General features: G+C 43.3%; 1 protein-coding gene across 1 annotated transcript in view; it reads right to left on the bottom strand.

Moving 5' to 3' along the window:
• Window positions 1–8,343: 8,343 nt before the first annotated feature.
• LOC133018058 (adhesion G protein-coupled receptor L2-like) overlaps window positions 8,344–20,547 on the bottom strand; it is a 67,948-nt gene continuing 55,744 nt past the window's right edge. The window contains exons 17-22 of the mRNA XM_061084347.1: window positions 19,268–19,359; window positions 17,733–17,901; window positions 16,625–16,753; window positions 14,789–14,885; window positions 12,690–12,815; window positions 8,344–9,209 (exon numbers count right to left, since the gene is read on the bottom strand). Coding sequence (XP_060940330.1) covers window positions 8,344–9,209; window positions 12,690–12,815; window positions 14,789–14,885; window positions 16,625–16,753; window positions 17,733–17,901; window positions 19,268–19,359 — 1,479 coding nt within the window. The remainder of the gene's footprint in view (window positions 9,210–12,689; window positions 12,816–14,788; window positions 14,886–16,624; window positions 16,754–17,732; window positions 17,902–19,267; window positions 19,360–20,547) is intronic.

Genomic DNA, 20,547 nt, shown 5'->3' with positions numbered 1-20,547 from the left:
ATGGATTTGACGGAGTGAAATATTAGAAAAAGTAAAGTTACATCAATATCAACCATAGATTCACCAACAACATTAGGTTTGATCGATTTATTCAGACCTTGTCAAAATGCTTGTCTGAGTACGTGTCTTAAGAAAAGTGAAATCTGCCTGGCCATTTTTAATATTTCAGTTTTTGTGTCTTTATTGTTGGATTTTTATTTGACCTATTGCAGATTCTTTTAAATACATTATTCACTAGCTGGTAAATTAACAGATATTTGGTTTGTGCTTATACGTTTGTGGGGTAAAAAGGAAGTGATACACCTTAATGTCCGGAGACTCAACTCTTTCAATCGGCTCGGAGACCTGAGGTTTGCCACACATCTGGTCGGCAGTTGACTCACAGACCCGGCTCAGCAAGGTGCCTTGCTTCAGGGCACATCTGATAGTGGGAGGTTGAACCAGCTGAGGAGCTTCCCTTTCAATCTGCGTCTCAACCTCTCAATGAGAGGGTCAAAGAAATGTATCCAGACCCTCAAAGTACAGCATATTCTGCTCAGTGTCGTGTGGTGAGTCTGTAGACGACCATTTCGAATTAAAAAGATAACAAAAAGATTCTTTAGAAAAGAAAACTTGAAGACGGTGAAATCTCCTCCACGAAAACATGATGTTCTCGTTGGTCTTTTGTTTCCGTGTGTCTGTGGGTGGTTCGGAGCGTGTGCCTCCGTCTTAACCCCGAACCAAATATTTTGAGGAAATATGAACCGTTGTTGACGTAGTGTGTAGCAAAGGTCATTAAGTGTCTACAAGAGAGCAACAATAAAACATGTCACCATGTGTAGCGGCTCAGTGCATCACAGCTCTGCAGATTTCAGGCTGAGGCCAAACTTTTATTCAACTCTCTTTCTTTCTCTCTGTTTTTTTTGAAACCCGCCGCTTTGTATCTCGAATCAATGGCCCAGGAAAACATTGCTCTGGGCATCTTTTGAATGTAACTTCAAGCATGACATTGATTATCTTGGCTTCATAATTATCTCCACATGCTACTGTACCGCTGTAGTTCGCATTCAGCCGAGGCTCGCTCCATCCTCTCTGAGCGATAATGGCAACTGTAAGTTAATTAGCGGTGAGTAAAGGCCTTTTAAAGAAAGCGTTAGACAAAGACATCCCGCTGTTTAATGCTATAAATTTCCTCAGTGATCCGACAGCGAGGTCAGCGACAACAAAAGAACCGCACACCGACATGGCTTCCGTCAGTCTGGTGGAAAACAGCTCTACTGCTGGATTCGAATATTCAGTTGTCCTGTTTTGCACTTTAAATCTGAAGCAGAGTTGTACAGAACAAATCGCGCCAGCGGTTCCTCATTTCATTGTTTTGTCTTTCGCTGTCCCTTTTTCTGTGATAGATTGGAAATGCAAAATCGCCACAGATGTGTTTGTGTAATGGTGGGGCTTTCATATAAATAATGGGTGTACAGTTTCACAGATATATGGAAAACATCTGTGTGAATGATCTGTAATTATCACTCTGAAATTCCACCGAATAAAACAAGAACAAGGCTTTTTCTTGAAGCATTTATATCCCATGCTATACGTGATTCAATAAGAAACGGGCTTTTCATATATTTCAAAGAATTTTCTGTCCAGGCTGTCTCTGACAATAGCGTCCCTCTGAATGGACACATGCAAAGGCACTTTGAAGTGGGACATACACTAGAAATGACCATATTTCATGTTCATAGTCGTTTCTCACGTTTGAAGGAACGTCAAACACGTTTGGAGTTAATTCACATATTCGTTTTTTTCTTCCCCCGCCCGGTCCTGCGTTTAAGAAAAAATTACAATCATTACATTTTGACTCTAATGACCAAAAACTGTGGGAGCAATTGCTTAAATATGGTGAAATTCCTCTCCTGAGCTTTTGACTAATAACAGTCATGTGTTGTGTTTATGTCTCCGGGGAAGGCATTGCCATTTTTCTTTTTTTCTTTTTTTCAAAACCAGACACAACCCAACAAAAACACAGGCATGTGCTGAGTGTTTACTGTATAATGGGTGTGACATGGTACCTTAGACCAGCGCTGAGGTCACTGCTGGTGTTTCCTACGAGGTATGACAGCTTTACAACTGCGGGGCTCAGACTCGGATTGTTTCTGACACGTTCGGCTGCTGCTGCTCTCCGTCTTTCTCCTTTGACGCTGTATCTCAAACACTCGTATTTTTTCTCTTTCATTTTCACTCACATACACACACACATACACACACACACACAGGCAAGAAACGATATCAAGCCTTCCTCAGCCAGACTCAAAGAGGACTCTTGAGCATATTTTAAGCCCAAAGTCTAAATCTCTCATAATAGGCTTCTCTGTGGAAGTCAAGGAGGAGGCCTGTATTTCTTGTGAAAAAGCCCCTCTGTTGCATGGAGCGAGTGGTGGTGATATTCCAACAAGCATTAAAACAACAAGCTAGAAATGTCACAAGGCTAAAATAGAAAAAGGAAAAATGACAGCACAGTTAAATTGAAATACTTGCATCCGAGGCAGCAAACAGCTAATTTTAACACCAGAGATCGTCAGAGCAACGTTCTGTGGTTTCTATATTGGCCTGTGCAGCTTTTCCTTATGCTCACACAGCTTCATCCAGCCCATAACGCAGCCTATAAGCGCTCCATCCTGTATGAGGCGCAGCTATAAAAATGTGACAGGACCTGATTTCCTCTTGTCTTGCCGTTTTTCTGCTGGCAGCACGTCTCGGTCTTTACCGGGGCTTTAGACGCACACACAGGGAAGTTGAGTCAGCCAAGGCGGTGCGGCGTTGTTCGGTGGGACGGTGGCAGCCGAGCAGGAGCGATTCAGATGTTCTTTATCTTCCTGCTGCAGAGTGAGACGCAGAGGAATGTAAGCTGTACATTCACACAGAGGCCCTGAGGAAATATAATACTGCTTCTCCATTGTGGCTGTGCTAATGTAATTATGCATAGTTCCTGCACCAGCTAGAGAAAAGATTACAATCCACGAATATAAACATTGTCTGTAGGAACACCATTTCATTTTTAATAATAACGTTATGTATGTTTTTTTAAGCAAGACCTCGGCGGAGCGGGGTCAGAGAGCGGATTTGTATTAATGCAGAACATAATCATTCCGGGAAAAGTTTGGGATAAATAACGAGGAATAAATAAACCGCTTTTAAGTGCTCCTGCTTACAAGAGTATGTACAGTATAAGCTGCGTTCAGCACGCGCACACAAAACGCACACACGCCACATTTTCGGCCGCGGCTCTGTGATCTGATTTTGAATGCAGCATCTTGTTTGATGTCTTTTTGATGATGGACATGAAATAATGTCCAAATCACCAGAGGCCGGAACATCAAACAGATCCAAACGAAAACACGGTAATGTCTTCTCGGACTGAGCCTTATTGCTCTTTTCATTTGCCTCTGCCCCATGCAGGCCGAGCTTTGACTGGGAGCAGATAAAAGATGGGCTGATAAATGAAGCGCTTTCATCTCGCCAACAAACTCGGACAACTTTTTCATTTGCAAACGCAAACACACGCACAGGCGATGTGCCGCCATCGCAGCATAATCAGATAATCGCAGATGCTAATGTCGGCAGCTCGAGAGGAGTCAAAGGTGGAGGGCAGGATCAGTGGGAGATGATGAACGGCCACAAATCACTACAGCGGACTAAGGAGAGCACAGGATCCGCTGATGTGTGAATCAGGACCCCCCCGGTCTTATTGGAGCAGAGGATGTGAGCATCTACACTGTATATTGTTCAATTTCAGAATCCAATGTTCTTTTAGATCACGGGCTGAGGAAGCTAATACAGAGCACAGGTGACTTAGTGATAATGAACCAATATATATGCATCACGCAAAACCGATCCTTATGCTTGGGAAGAGGGAGCCCGGCTTCGTTCATTCATCACAATTTTGTCTGTTATGAAAATGCAGACGGGGGGGAAACGTCTCCCCTTCCTCGCCGTGACATCACACTCACCCCGCGGCGCCCGTCTGTAGCGAGCTGCCATGTCGACTCTCCAGTGTTTGTAATAAGGACGCGTTGGTAGACAATGCCCGGGCCCAGTGCCGGTGAACCGTGAGCGGGTCGTCAACTTTTTGCATTTAATCTGATTTATAGCTGAACGGGAGCCAAGTTTCCGTATAATTTACAGACCCATTCGGTGTCTCTCTGGGCTCTTGGATGGCTCTGTGTAAACCGAGAGGCTGATGTTCAAACAACGAGCCACGGCGGACCCGGAGCTTTGCCTTGGCCTCCGCGTCAGTCTCCTGACAGCAAACTGGCACCCGGCTCAAACTAATAAAGTGCACCACCCAGATCCTCCGGTGACTGCATTGCACTGTACGCCTGCCGAGTGTCTGTGTGGTCACTTGGAGACGAACACTCCCGGAAAGCCGCGGGCGAAAGAGGAGGAGACGTCCGTGACGCGAGTCTCCTTCAGTCTGTCTCCTTCTCCTTCTCGGATGATGTCCTGCACCTCGGCACTCAAAGTGATTTGGACACGGAGACTGATCAAAAATGATTATGGCCCGTCCTGTTAAACTCGTAATTAATTACCGTCATAAAAGCCTGGTGATGTTGTATTATTTATTGTGGTTGACAACTCCCATAAAAGGAAATAAGAGCAACACTGAAGTGATGCTACTACATGAGGGGCAGATTAGCGACAGGGCAACTGTCCAGAGGCCTCAGCAGGTTAAGTACACATCAGTTTGGTCCACATAGCAAAACTGCTGATCTGGGCTCCGTCCTCCATCTTGGAGAGGGGCTCAATGTCAACAACCTCATTTTAAGACCTTATTGTTTTTGTAAACTCCTCCGACAAGGTTATGTTTTTTCTGCATTTGTTTGTTTGTCTTTAATTTAGCAGGATTATGCAACAACTACTGCACAGATTAGCACGAGCCTTGGTGAGGGATGCTGGACGAGTCAGGAAAGAACACAATACATTTCAGGGGACGGATCTAAAACAGATTTTTTCTGTTATGGATCTTGATGAAAAAAACAAAAGGGGCATGTTGAGGATATATTTATCAGTGTGTGTGCAATCGGGTGCAAAAGAAAATCTAGTGAATTTAAATGTGGTTGCATAAGTAGTAGACTGAGGTGTGAACCCTACTGAGAGTTATTCTAATTTATATTGAGTTAATATGTTAATAGATGATACTCAGAACACGGAGCAAATCTCAGGTGAGGAACATTAATCCATCATAGGCATATGAAATAGTGAATCATTATTCCTGTGGTAGCTGGATCTACAGCCACACAGTTCAATAAATGGTATAATTCACTCTGTGTCACCACATTATATGGATTCAATTCAGATTCATGGTCTCACACACTATCACGCAAGTTTTATTATTTTGTCTGCAGTCACATTTCGTTAAAATCTTGCTACTTGTTTGACATAAAATTTCCTAATGAGGCGTGAACAGTTTAAACTGTTTAGAACCTATTTGTTGTATTAAGTCCGTTTTCTTACCATTTCTGCTGCATCATTCCTTCTTCCTGGTTTGGCCAAAAGGTGACTCTGTGGGTGGAGCCTGTTTGAATACAGAGGCCCAGTGAAATGGACAAGACCAAGTAATGCATCAGCGTGGGGGGTGGGGGGTTTCTTTGTATGAAGTTTGGGTTGTTGTCCATTTTGTTTCCCCCTTTGTGTCTCATTTGGTAGATGTTTGAGTTCATGTCCTTGCTTGTCAGCAGTGATGTTTGAGTTCTGTTTAGTCGACCTCTTTTAAATGGACCAAGTCATTTCCTTAATTTGCCTTTTTAAAAATTCCTCTGAATTTGGGTATTTTGGGGCGAAATAAATCCCATCTCTTGAAAAGTAATAAAAATCCCTTTCACAGTCATAGAAAAGTGTCAAATACTCACATACAAGACGACGCTGGTGCCAAAGAATCTTTTTCAGTTTTTTAGAATTGATTCATTAACTCATAACTCCAGCTCTCGAGCACTGGCTGGTTTTATTTCTGGGATCCTGATTAAATATTAAAACTCCCACAGTACAGTGGGGATCAGTGTGAGGACCCGACAACAATGTTTTGCTGCAGGGCCCAGATTAATGCAGCCATGACTAACCAGTGATGCCTCTGCAGCCAAAGCCTGAATTAGCTTTGTTCCTCTGTGATACACTTCCAGTGTTCTGTCAAGTCTCTTCACACTTTTTCCTCAGTTGCTTTGGCTCAGTCGTAAGAACATTCAAATCACGATTTTGCAAAAATACACTTCTCAGATCTGTAATTCATTGCTTGAAAGTGAAATGCCGTTATCATACAGAAGTTAAATGTGCAACTGTCTTCAAATAGTCCAGTGATGCATAGCTTTAGGTCAATCTTTAGGTTTGAGTCATACATTTATGAAAATGTAAAAGTTCAGAGGATGAGATCAAATTCACTGAGACATGCTTTGTTTGTCAGCTGAATCAAATCTTCCACTTTATTTTAATATAAACATGGCATCTCCACATCCTCCAACTGTCCAGAAATATGTCCTGGATACAAACGCTGCCATCTTCTCTGCTTTGTGAGCCAGAATCTGCTCTGTACTGATCATGAAGTGGAGCTGTGGGAGGGAGATCGCGCTGATACACGTGCTTAGCCAATCACGAGTCGGCCTCAGCTGTCAATCATGATGTTTCACATAGCATCAAATAACTAATTACCCAAAAAACACTTAACCAAACATCAGTGATAAGCGTTACCTAAAATGACAGAATTTGTTTTTGTGAAAAAAGTATTTGACGTTTTACTTTATCGTCCACTAACATGGAGGAGGCAGGGTTTAAGATCTGCAGTGCAGACAGCCACTAGGTGGCGATTGAGACATTTTGGCTTCACTTTTAGGGGACTGTCATGTCGTCCATCTTTTAATTACAATCTACACTCAATATAAAATGGTGTGAATATGTGTAATACCTGAAAAATGTACTTTCTGTTGAGTCAAATTTCACTTTGTCATATTTTTCACTTTTCAAATGAAAGTATAGATTAGTGACCGGTTCGTAAAGATCCCAGCAGGAAGTACTGACAGTGGAAATAAATGTACCATATCTTCAGTGTTATCCTTTAATTGTGATTTTTTACCACAAGTTGAGATTTTCTAATGCAAAATGAGAAAAAGAAACGAGACATCTGCGAACAAGAAAAAATTTCACATTTATTCGATATCAAACAGGAGTTGATTTAAATATCAGCTGATGATGGGCTCTTACAAAAGAAATAAAATGAACCTAATCAGTGCTGCAACAACTTTTCACACTTTCCTAACACATCCCCCCCCCCACCCCGCCATTTTTTTTCTCTGAATACTTCAGTTAATAAATTAATTAGTGTCAAGGGATGAAACATGTCTGCAAACACTGCAATATCGCATCGAGTCCTTAAAACCTGACAATTTCTTTCAAGTAAAATAAATTACACAAGAATCCAATTCACTCCAAATCTGTGCATGGCCCGGTGTTAACGAATATACTACTGGCAAAAAAAACTCATCATTCATGAAAGCAAAAGCACTTCACAAGCAGAGACGTGAGCATGACTTCATATGGACTGATATCTCTCAAAACCTTTTTTTTTTTTTTTTGTTTAAATGCAAACATACAACGAGTCAAGTGTGAGAGGAAAAAGCACATTTCCACCATTTTGATTAACCTTGTCTGAAGAATCGTATTAACATTGAAAGGGTATAACTACTGAATGGTTGCCATTTCTTTTTTTTTTTTTGTCTTTTTTTTTCTTTTAACATTTTTACACTAGTGGTACAGCAAAATATATTTTCTTTAGCTGTTACTTTGACAACAGTTAAATGTGCAATAGAGAAAATATAAGGCCTGAGTCTGAATTAGTGGTTTCTTAACTTTACAGTCCTGACTGTGTATTGGAGCCACACTAGTTCTAGTTCTGTATTTTATGACTAAAAAGACCCTGGTTCAGCAAAGTCCCCCAGGAATATGTCAGGAGTTTCAAAGTTCTTTGCTCGGAGTATTTTTTTTTGTTTTGTATCCCTTGTTGTTCCACTGTTCTTTCAGTACAACAGAAATGAGACAGACTTCTCTGTGAAACCGCGGCCTGTGTGTTATTCTCTGCACCTCTTTAGTCCGACAGCAGAGTTTTCACAGACCACATTTGTCTGGCATCGCGTGGACGTGTTTCGTGTGTTAATGAGATCTGTGTGCAAAAGTCATTTATTCATGTCCTTTTCCCACCCAACAACATTTCACTTCCTGTTTTAACAGGAAGAGCGTGCGGAGTGCGGAGCCAGACTCGCCGGCTCTCTTGACATCGACGAAAAGTCCCCATCTGTTGAAACCTGTGCAAACAAAGACGGCCGCTCAGAGGCTGGTGATGAGCTGCATTTGTCCGTCGGTCGGCGCCTCTCCCTCCGGCGCGCACTCTTCGTTGTTGGGCGAGATGATGCAGCCGTCGCTGATGCCTCTGTGGATGTGGTAGTAGGACAGGGGCTGCGGTGCGTCGCCGAGCTCGGGCATGCTTTTATGATACGCGTCCTCGCTCTCGCTTCGAGGAGAGGGGGAGAGCTCCTCCTCCTCCTCCTCCTCCTCGGGGGGGTACGGTGAAGCAGAGGGCGAGGGTGAGTCTCTCAAGTTTGGCATGCTGGTGTAAAGCGAGTCTCTGTTGTTGTTGGGGGACTGGGAGCCCGTGTCCTCCACTGCGGTCACAGTCTCGGAGCCGTGGCCGCCTTGCCCCTCCAGGCGCCTGGGGGCCTTCTGGTTGCTGTAGAGCAGGGAGTGAGTCCTCTGAGGCAGGAGGGGGGCCTCCAGCGCCTCCTTATGGTGGGGGTGCAGGAGCAGCTCCAGGGTGGCGTGGCCTCCTCGCCCACCGCCTCTCTGCGGGGAGGAGGCCTCGGCGTGGTCGGCCACGATGGCGTCATCCTCGCTGCCGCTCCCACCCCCGCCGCGGCCCACTGTCACTCTGGTCTGGGGAGGCAAGGCTCGGTCCCTCGGGGCCTCGCGACCTTTGGGGGCCCCCCGGGGCCGGAGGTTGTTGTGGACAATCTCAGAAATGATCATCTTTTCAAAGGCGACATCGTCCAGGTTGAGGCCCCCCAGGTCACCTGCGGCCCGAACCGCCACGGCCTCATAGTCGTCTTCTCGCAGGGAGTAGCTGTTGTTGAAATTGCCATTGAGGGGGAGGGTGTCCATGGCACTGATGTCCCTGCTGTTGCTCAGAGAGTGCTGTCCTGCAACGAAAGGTAAAGGGAGCGCGTGAGGTATAATTTCTCTCGTTCGGACAAAACAAAAATCCGTCTCCACCACACCGTCCACACACACTTGATACTGCTCAGGACACTTCACTCTTGTTAATTTGAATTTCATCCAGATACAGAAAACTTTCCAAAATCCAAAAGAGAACCCAATTAGCGCTCCAACATGTCCATCCTCATTCTGGCCGAATATCTATTTAGCCAAATCTAAGAAATCATCCTGAACAATATTGGAGAAATGAGAACAAGCAATGACTCAAAACTAAAATACTATAGCATCACATTGTAATGTATGTGTATGAGCAGGTAACACACACAGAAAGCAGCAAAACAGGATGAGAGCAAAAGACACAAATGGATGCAAGCAGATGAGGAAGTGCTGTGGCACGAACAATGAGAAAAACATTCCACCGGTTAAAAAGAAGGCAAGACAGAAGAGTAATGCTGAACACAGATGGCGGCCACCTCTCTGCACCGAGGCCCCCCCAAGCACAGCAACACCCCCCCCACACACACCACGACAGACAGGCACGGTGCAATGACTCACTTTGCCACCACTCACATCAAGTGTGTCTGCTCAGGCTATCTGGCCTAAGAACAGCTGATGTGCAAAAAAAAAAGTAAAACAAATGCTTTTTTTCAATTGCAGCAGAAACAACAAAATCACCGAAATAAGACAAAAGTGGAAGCTTGTAACATCCAGCCCCGGATTCAGTCCATCCGACTCAGATTGTGTGTCCTTGCAGTTAACTTTAATTCCGCCCGTGGGATGCTTTTTGCACAAATTGTCCCGAGGTTGGAAGGAGAATGACAGCGAAATGATGTGTTTAACAGTTTGAGAGGAAGCTAAAGGACAAATCAAGGACGACTGAATCCTGGACTCAGCAGGTGAAAGGGTTCAGCAGCAAGCACAGTCTTACTTTCTTCTTCAAAAAGGAACATTTCTAACACACACACACAATCAGTTTTTCATTTTTTTTAAGTGTACACCTAGTATTATGTGAGCAACACACACACACACACACAAACACACACACACACTCAGAACAGTGTACACTAATTCTGTGCAGCTCAATGACTAAGCTCAAGTAGCAGGATGGAAGTGAAGGGCTCCAGTTGTACGAGCTCGTGATATGAGGGGTTTATTTACTGTGGAACACCGTGAGGCTTTCAAGTGCAAAAGGCTGACATTTGGTAGAGAGTCGTCACAGCCAGGTTCCAAACACAATAAAGAAAAACTTTAGTGGTGGGTTTCAAACTAAAGTGATGATAGCAAGCGGGAGGGGGGGGGAGGGAGGACAAACACCTCTGAAAACAGCATCAAAGACTTTTCTAAAAAAGAATGAAAGGAGCGCAGAGAGCAAAAGGGCAGAAAAAAAAAGAGGATGGGTGGGATTATTAGACGCTTCTCTGAATAGACCCCGAGTCTAAATTTGCATTTTGTTTATGCAGAGGCGGTGATTTAGTTTCAGACAGGTATTGTCTGCGGGGGTAGAGGAGAAGGGGGGTGGAGGGAGGGGGGGAATGATGTGAACAGAATTCAACTGGACACGGCGACAGCTGCACTCTGGGAACGGCTCCAGCAGAGATTCGTCCAAGATGTTCTCCTCACAGATTTTTACTGCGTCGGATGAACATCTGCAGAGTATTAGTTAGTATTAATACACTCATAATAGGAGACACACACACGCACGCACACACTGTGCAGGAGCTGGAGGTAATGACTCCAGCAGACGACGTTTTTCAAAGAGCTTATGTGAAACTTGACGGCCTCTCCGCACGTATTTCATACTCGGTTGGTGAGCTTCACACCAGGTTTTGACATCGTTTAGAGCAGCGCTGCCTGCTCTGCACAAACTGGTTTCCATATGTTAAATCCTCAGATTTTCCATGTTTGTCACTGCTTCTTGAAGTACAGGATGTATTTCCATTTTTTTCTCTCACTCCTGTGCTTAAACCCAGCTTGAGTGCAGCAGAGGGGGGGTAAAGGAGATGTTTGAGCCGACATTCGAAATAACCTGCTAATTAAATATCGGAAATCTTAATTCATCTCTTCTTGCTGCAATGTTAACATGCAATTATCCTACAATGATTAAGCAGGTAAACATGTTATGGTAATAAAGCACAAGCTGCCTGCACACACACACACGCGCACACGCACACGCACACACACACACACTAGTTTGTCTGGCTCGGCTGCTGCTGAGCTCGCCAAAGAAAGAAAGAAAGACAGAAAAGAAGTAAAAAAAAAAAAACAATCATGAAATGTCTTTGATTTTCTGTGCAGACTTTGTTTGGTCCCGACCCTGCTTCATTATCTCGGAGTGTGAATCGCTCTCATTGTGCTGTGAGCGAGCTCGCGACACCAGACACCGAACCGCGATGACTGCGGCAGGTTGAAGCTAAATGTTTCTGTGAATCCTCTCTTTACTCACTTTCGCCATACTGCCGTTTTTGTATATTCCCTTTTATCATCAAATGCCTGAGAATATCTGAGGGCTACGACTCTGCCCGCATTGCGTCATGTGGTTGTGTTATTATTTAATTTTTTTTTAAATTGGGTTTTATTTTTTCTCTGCCAGAGAGAGAGAGAGAGAGAGAGAGAGAGAGAGAGAGAGAGAGAGAGAGAGAGAGAGAGAGAGAGAGAGAATGAGAGAGAGAGAGAATGAGAGAGGGAGGAACTAGGTCACCATAAACACTGACATGATCAAAACCCAAACCCGCTCATATTTGAAGTGGAAAAATGTAAAGATTTCGACACGTATGATGCAAGTGTCGGGCGAGAGAAGGGGGGGAGAGAAATAAATGATCAGGACCAACGTCTCCAACTCATATTCCACGGAGGGGAATTCCCACACGTCTGCTCGGCGTAGCGCAGATAAGACAGAATTAACGTCTGAGACTTTTATCTCCTCGTGTTTATGGAGGAGGACGCTGCAGCGATATGAAAAAAGATGTGAGTGAAGAGGAACAAATGATAATAAATCTGGTGCAATTATTCTCAAAACGTTCATTCACACTGTGTCACAGGCACAATCCTCACGTGTTGCATGTTTAGAATCAATCTGACACACTTAAACAAACAGTTCGGGAAATAGACTCATTCACCTTCTTGCGGAGAGTTACACAAAAAGATTGACACCATTGAGGTTTCAGCCAGGAGGTGGTTAGCTTAGCTTAGCATTCTGGGAAGAGAGGGGAGTAGTCCAATGGGAACAAACTCCAGCGACTAGCTCCTCTAAAGCTCATGAATTAACCAGATCTGACTCGAGTGTAAATAATGATGTGCTGGACTGTTTCTTGGCAGATTACCTCCCACTGAAAAGGAGGACTGCTATCAACTCGTTCTGATCCGACTCCCCTCAACAAAGCGAATGAGTGTATTTCCCCCCAAAAAACAAGATCAAGAACAAACACAAATCTCTGCAGGAGTAAAGGTGGAGGGTGGGTGTGCACCTGGGGAGTGAAAGGCCGGTGGAGAGGGGGTGTTGCACACGACCGTTTCTGCCAGCAGGTTGTTATAAGGGTTAGTGTCGTGGGTTCGGAGGAGAGGGTTAGTTAGGAGGTAGTTGCCGGTCATCCCTGGAATAACAGGAAGATAGAGAAAAGGAGAGAAATCAGGAGTGAGAAAGGGGGGGAGGAAAAAAACAGTTGAGGTAAAAAAAAAGTAGCAGGAGGTTGTGTAGCTCATGGTCTGTGGCGGCGGTGGCGGTGGGGGTGGTGCGCTCGTCGGTCGACATAAACAAACGCTGACATACGCCGTCCGGATTCTAACACCGCTAAAGATTTATGACCGGGCGATCGCTCTGACTTCTGTTACGGACAAAGCAGCCATAGAAATGTTGGTCGGGGCGGAAAAAAAACCATCGTCCAAACAGTCCGTGGACGGAACTGACAAACAACGTTACCGCGACGTGTGTTGACCAAAAGCGCAGCAACACAATCAGCTGCAGTGTTTACGTGAAGCGACTTCATCCAAACAAACTCGGCCAGTCGAGACACCAGACCAAACATGCCTAAGTGGCCCGCCATGAATAATACAGTATCCCTATCATCCCCCAGCATGCTTGTGTAAATCCTCAAGAATGTAATAACTGCCCTCGGTCATTTGGACGGATCGCTGGGAAGCTCTGCGCAGGCATGTGTGTGTATGTGCGTTTAAATAAAAAAGAAAAATAATTCATAACTACGGCCAAATCTGCGCTGGCACTGTCTGGAGCCTGAGCTTCATGATGCTGGGAACTTTCCCAAAAACCTTTCTGTGACCTCAGCCTGACTTTACTCATCTCTCCACCTTCCTCCTGACGATGATGACAGGGCGACGAGCAGCCTCTCCCGTTGCGATTGTTATGATTTGAAGTCTCATCAGTAGGGTTGCAAAGGGGCGGAAAGTTTCCAGTAAATTTCCGGAAACTTTCCATTGGAAGTTAAGCTCGGGAATTTTGGGAATTTTGAAGAAAAAAAAAACTACGCAAGTTAAACGCTGAGCAATAAAAACATCATTCAAAACTCTATTTTAAAGATGTATGGAATGCAGCACACACTGCACGTTTCAACCCTCCACTGTGCATTCTTCCATCACATGCACAGATAACTCCCAGCATCCTTCACTCTACAGCAGGGCTACTGAGGCCTGCTGTAGTGTGCAGGACTAGTCAGGTAAGTTTTGATGATATTACTGGGGAAAACATATTATCATGCTGATTGAGGATTGTTCATCTGTTCATCTAGCCTATTACCATTCATTTATCCATCAATTGTAAAATATTTTGACAGACGATTCCAATTGTTTGGCTAACTATTTATATCTCTGGCATTGCATTAGCGTTTTTTTACAAACTTTTTTCTCATCTTATTCTACAGAACAATGCCACGTGCACTATCTCATGTGTGGAGACATTTCACCCCATCCAATGTAGAAGGAAAGGCTTTGTACAAATACTGTGCAAAGACCTATGTTAAGAATGACACAACGATGCAGAGCCGTATAGTCAAGTGCCCAAAGTTTCCTCAGGGCTCAAATTAGCCTATGACAAAACAAAATGTTTATATTTATGTCTGTATATGACAAGGTAAATAGTTAGTATAAATTATCCACACAATTTCCAGTTTATTCCCGTTAATTCCTGTTAGTTCCCGTATATTCCCGTTAATTCCCATGGAAAGTTTCCAACTTTGAATATTCCCGAAATTTTGCAACCCTACTCATCAGTAACGTTTTTATGCCTGGCTCACATATCGCACCTCTTCCCTCGTCTCTTATTCCTCTGCTTTCAGAGGATCGCAGTGAGCAGGAATATAAGCCGTGAACCTTGATGCTCCGGCAGCATTTAACGCTATTTTTTTTCTGCTGTTTTTGTTTTTTGATTGCTTAGCGGTAAGAGAAAACGCAACATTAAATCAGGCCTTGTCTCTTCCCTGTCTCTTCGCTGCCACGGAGCCATGTAGGCTGCATCCATTGAAGTGTTTACTGTGAATTCGGAGCCTCATCACAAAGAGAATAGCGTATGTGTGGCGTCGGGTGGTGGTGGTGCTGGAAGAAAGGGTTAGCTTACCCTGGTTGAGCGTGGAGGTGCTGTTTATGTCTCCGGAGATGAAGGAGGACTCCGACTGCTTCCTCACAGTGTCGTTCCACATCCGCCTGATGCGGCTCTGGGTGGAGAGAAAAGCAGCCATTGATCAGAACTCAACATGGGGCTGCTGTTATTCAAGGCCCCTCTGGCCCCGAGGATTGAGTGGCTAAGTGGGTTTGTGATTCAAGAAGCCTACGCTCGTGTTCGAGAGTCTGTCGGCCCACTGCTTGATGACATGGTCGTGCTACTGTAACAACAAAACAGACCCTATGGGCTATTGATCCAGAAGGAAAAAAAAGAGAAATAAACAAAAAGGGATACACTGACAATCCCTTCAACTTGTAATTTGAGAGATACGCTTTGAAGCAGAGGCCGCCACCATATTCCCAGAAGCGTTCTTAAGATAGATGGTGAGAGGACCTCGACGTCCCGCTCAACAGACTCCTCTCATCTGTCTCCGTCTCTTGAAAAAGGATCTGCCTACCTACCAGCCCTGATCACATTCCGTAACACTTTTTGATCTACGGAAAAATTCAATCCCATCCTCTGATATATAACCTTTGCTGTCTAATAACTTGATAACGGAGCCTTAGCGGAACAGTGTGAAGCCCGGAATCAGTTTATTCTGTTCAGTTCAGGGTGATTTAACGAGATGTAGGTTATAACAAGGTAGCACATGTCAGCACAGCAATAAGTGCACTGTGACACTGTTCTGTTCCGCAAGGTTAGATTTCTCCCTCGGCGACTAAACTGTGGGTTTGATTGACTGAATGACGAAATCTGAGCAAAAGGTTAAAGAAAAAATGAATTGAAAACATTTGAGTCTTTACTGAAGGAAAACTGGTTGCATGCTGTGATGGATTTTTATTTTTATTTTTGGGTAAAATTTGTATTTTTTTTTGCTTCAGGTTAATAAGAACCGTTTACGTTTTATTTTGATGCAGAGGCGTGTACATTAGCTGGAATGTAGCACAACAATGGAAGTGGAAGCAGTGTTCTTGGTCATTTAAACGTGAAAGTGCAAGAAAAAGATGTTGTCCCTAAAATTAATGAATAATCGTGATAAATAATCGTGATCGCAATATTGATCAAAGTGATTTAACGAGATGTAGGTTATAACAAGAGAACACGTGTCAGCGCGGCAATAAGTGCACTGTGACACTGTTCTGTTCGGCAAGGTTAGATTTCTCCCTCGGCGACTAAACTGTGGGTTTGATTGACTGAATGACGAAATCTGAGCAAAAGGTTAAAGAAAAAATGAACTGAAAACATTTGAGTCTTTACCGAAGGAAAACTGTTACTATATTCTACCTTTCTTTTTGTCAATGAATTTGCTGAAAAAGACCAACATCGTTTGTGTAAGACTCGCAGCCCCCAAGGCTGTATGTTCCCAGTTTCAAAGATATAGTTTCAGGTATTTTTCAAAAAAGGGAATGAAATAACATCTATAAACATCCGAGATTTTTTTTTAACAAGCATCAGTCAAACTGGAGTAAATATAGCATTTATTGGCAGCCAAGTTCAACTGCTGTTCATATCACCCAGTGTGACATGTGGCTCTGGACAATAATGACTCCATGGCACAAATATAATGAGCTAAATTATACCGGGCTTCAGCTGCACAAACAAGACTTGTTAACAGGATCAGGCCATTGGTGGTTTCAGTCTTTTCAAGAAGAGTTTTTAGTTTTTTAAACTACAATAGCCCATAAAATACATGTATTCGAATAAAATCCACTGACACATATGGTTTTTTGACTCCTAAATCCTGCTTCATCCTAAACCCTGATACCTCAGATTCCCAGTCCAGGGACGTACCTGTGTGGCGGAGGAGTAGCGGGCCGTGGATCGAGAGGTGGCCACCTTGGCTGAGCTGTGGGAGCCCTCGGCCGGCAGCGCGCCGCAGCACTGGGACTGGCGGAAACATTTGCTGTACTCTTTGCGGACCTGCGGAGGAATAAAGGATCAGAAACCGACTGGAGCACACACACACACAGCGACAGACATACACACACACACACCCGCTCCCCCCACCACCGCCCAGCGAGAGACGCAAATCCAAAATCTTTATCAAATGGCAGCTGACAGGAGTTTAAATGCCACATTTGTAAGGACAGGGATAACAAACACTGTCACAACATGTTGAGACATTATAGATGAAGCACTTTGATACGGCTGTTTCTAAGGAGAAGGTATAAAATGTCATGAAATGCCGCGTGGAAAATTTTGCAACATGTTACAATGAAAATGATCCGCACCTGCAATATAAATCACATAAGGAAAGAAAGAGGAGATTCTCACTCCCGCTGCGTTTGTTTTATAAACCTAAAAGCTGCTGCTAATATTTAAGAGGTTGTGTTTTCACTGCTCTTACGTTTGTTAGATTGTAAACTACTGAAATGAGCTGCTTCCCTCTAATGAGTCCCATTCTCGTTTTCATTATCAATTAATCTGCCGATTAGAGTCTTGATTCATTGAGTCTACTTAAAAAACTCCAATCACAGTTTTCTAAGTTCAAGATCATATCTTCAAATGTCCAACGAAACAAATTTATTATCACATAAAATAAAGCAAAGAAAAAAAAAAAAAAGATTTACGAAGCTAGACCAGCTGCTTTTGGTATTTTGTTCGAAAGCGGAACAGTTGCCAGTTGCCTGTCATGGACTTTACGTTTATTTACTGACTTATCTTTTCAGCTCTCTTACAGATTAATCATTACTAATCATTATGTCTTTAAACTTTAAAATATGCTAAAATTGTAAAACATTACATTTGATGGTTTTAATTGAACAACAAGAGTCTCACAACCAAATATATTCAGTTTACAAACAGATACAAACCACAAGTCAACACGTTTAAGAAGCTGGAAGCTGTGACATTTCTCAGCTCTTGATTGACTCTGAATCACAGAAAACAAAAATCTTGCCTTTTTCTGGAGGAGGCAGTGGAAGATGAAGATGAACATCCCTTGCAGAGTGTTGAAGATGGTGAAGAGGTACGCCATCACGATGGAGGATTCGTTGAGGAAGAACAAGCCGAAGGACCAAGTGAGTCCCAGCAGACAAAGTAGGGCAAAGGCTCCCAACACCCACGACCTGCGGGAGAAAGAGGAGGGATATTAACCAGTGAAGGAGAATCTGATCGGGCGGAAGCTTCTCTCTTCCCTGGCCAACACCTTGTTAAACATAAAGAGAAAAAGAAAACACACTTATCTACTTTAAGAACAAAACTGTGTTGGTGAAGTACAAAAACCAATACAAAAGGTTTTTGGATTAAAGTGCATTTGGTATTTGACACAGAGTCAAAAAGATTTCCTTGGGAGTAAAAGGCTAAGAGACTGCAGAGGCAGCAGGTTTTCTCCTTGGCAGCTTCCAGGAAACTAAGCCTAGTGGAAATAAGATAACTTAACAGTCAGTTTCAATAACAATGGCTGGTTGTTATTGATACACGGGAGTGGAGTGAGCCGCCCCAAGAGAGAGAGACGGCGGGCGGAGAAGAAATGGGACAACAGCATGCCACCGAGAGGGGACACACAGAAAGATGAGCGGCAGGATTGAGAGTGACGGGTGATTAGAGTCTCTGCTCAGTTTCTGTGTCACATTTCTTGTTATTTTACACGAAAAACACTTTACTGGCTGAGTAACCGTCTATTTCACTTTATATGACATTTGACAGAATTGGGATTCGAGGTACGGACTAATTACGGGCAGTTAATGAGTTTTGACGATTTATGATCATGTGTGAAATCCAGCACTGGAATGCAAACAAACGTGGGTTTTTCCTGTGAGCTAAAAACAAACCTGAAAGCCAAGTCAGTGCATTTCTTTATTTCTTTATTTTTTTACTTTGGACCAAAATCATTGTGGCTGCCTAAAAATCCAACGCCCACAGAACATATGTTGGCCTGCTCTCAGGCATATTGTTGAAGAAGAATCCAGGCACAGACACGTACAGGGACACACGTTTTTTTATCGAGCAAACGCAGCCCACTGGAAGCGGGGAAATGGGGCCCCCTTACTCCCTGGTTTTTACCATCATTAAATCTACGCAGCATGTGGTGGAATCCATCTCCCAAAAAAGCCTGTAAACTAAGCCAGCACAGGAGCACAAAGATAGCAAAGGTCAGAAAGGCAGTTATGAGAAATAAAAATAAGACCATATAACCCCGGGTTGTGTAAATACTGACATCATAAAATGAGCTAAAAAGGCATCGACTATTGACCAAAGTTACACCTGAGAGAGAAAAATATTGGTCTGGTCGGGGTTTTAGAGAAAATCAAATAAGTGTGTAAGTCTAAAGGAGCCATTGAAATCTCAGGAAGGAGGCAGAAGCAGTAATGGTGCATATTATTTTTCTTTTCACACATACTCTCACACACACAAAGACACACACACACATGCACACACAGATCCAGCAACCACAGAGCAGACATCTAATCTCCAGGAGTGCCCCCCCCTCACCTGATACCCCCCAGCCTGGTCGAGTCGGGTTTCATGGAGGTGGAGTGCTTCACCATCTTGTACATGGTCACCACCAGGAAGATGACATTGACCTGTCAAAACAGACGCGTATCAGGATTAACAGACTGCACTTAGACAGGAATCTGATTTCTGCCGCTAACGGGAGCTAGAAGAAACATTCAGATCCTCCACTTGTTGTAGACCACACTGTGAAAATTAAGGAGATAAATCCTGGATTTAGAATAGAAACAAACAAAACAGTTTATATGTATAATGAAACAGAAAATATATAGATTAATTTCAATTGAACCTTCACAGTTTTTGTGTCCAACCAATAGGTACAATTATTTACTTTGAAGAGGCCAGAACCATAAAATGTTTATTTTAGCATGAAACGGTTGCAAATCAATGTTGTATTAGAAAACAAATTCTTTCATCTCTATTTGTATTTAATATTTAATATTTTCCATCTTTGTCATATGTTTTTTTAATGTAGAATCATAATTTACCTCATTCAGATTCTGTGTTCACCCCTTTCCGTTTATTTGTTTGAACACTAAATTACCCAAAGACTTCTGTAAAGATTAACATGACACTTGGTTGCTCATCACATTTTGGAGTGTATTTAGGTCAGGAGGCAGATTCAGGATTTTTTATCTTTCTATAACATTGCGAGATTTGGCACTTTTCAACATTTACCTTGATTTCAAGGAAAGCTCAATTTGGTCATCGTCAAAAAGAGAGAGAAGTGCAGTGTTCACCTTGACATGTTTGGGCTTTAAAAGAAAACGAGAAAGTACCTAGAATTTGAACATGTGTAAAATGTATTTTCCCCTCTGGCTGCTAACAAACAGTTGGTCTGTTTCCCAGTGACATGTGAGTGTTGCTTAATCCACAGTGGTTTTGGCTCTTTATAGCACTAACACCAGCATACCTTTACTGAGAGGAATATGAAAATGTATTGCTTCGGTGCAGATCATAAAGCACGCTGACTTCCAAAAAGAAAAACAACAGTGAGAGGTTATTGCTGTGGTCTACTTCACACAGCCCTGGCCTGTGCTGAAACTTTCTCTCTTCCCTCTCTCTTGTTTTGACATTAAGCTCCAGCCCAAAAGTACAAATTCCCGTCGAATATGAGAATGTATATCTCTCCACGTCCAAGCAGGTCGTTTGACGAAAAAAGGCTCCAGAAAAATACAGAGGAATAAGCGGAGCCGAGGGCCATATTTTAGAAAATAATTTTACCAAAGCCAGGAAAAACATTTAAGTGAGTCGAGCCA

This window comes from Limanda limanda, chromosome 13 (assembly GCF_963576545.1).
Source record: "Limanda limanda chromosome 13, fLimLim1.1, whole genome shotgun sequence".
Classification (NCBI taxonomy): Eukaryota; Metazoa; Chordata; class Actinopteri; order Pleuronectiformes; family Pleuronectidae; genus Limanda; species Limanda limanda.
The sequence above is the reverse complement of the archived record's forward strand: the minus strand, read 5'-3'. Positions and strand labels throughout refer to the sequence as shown.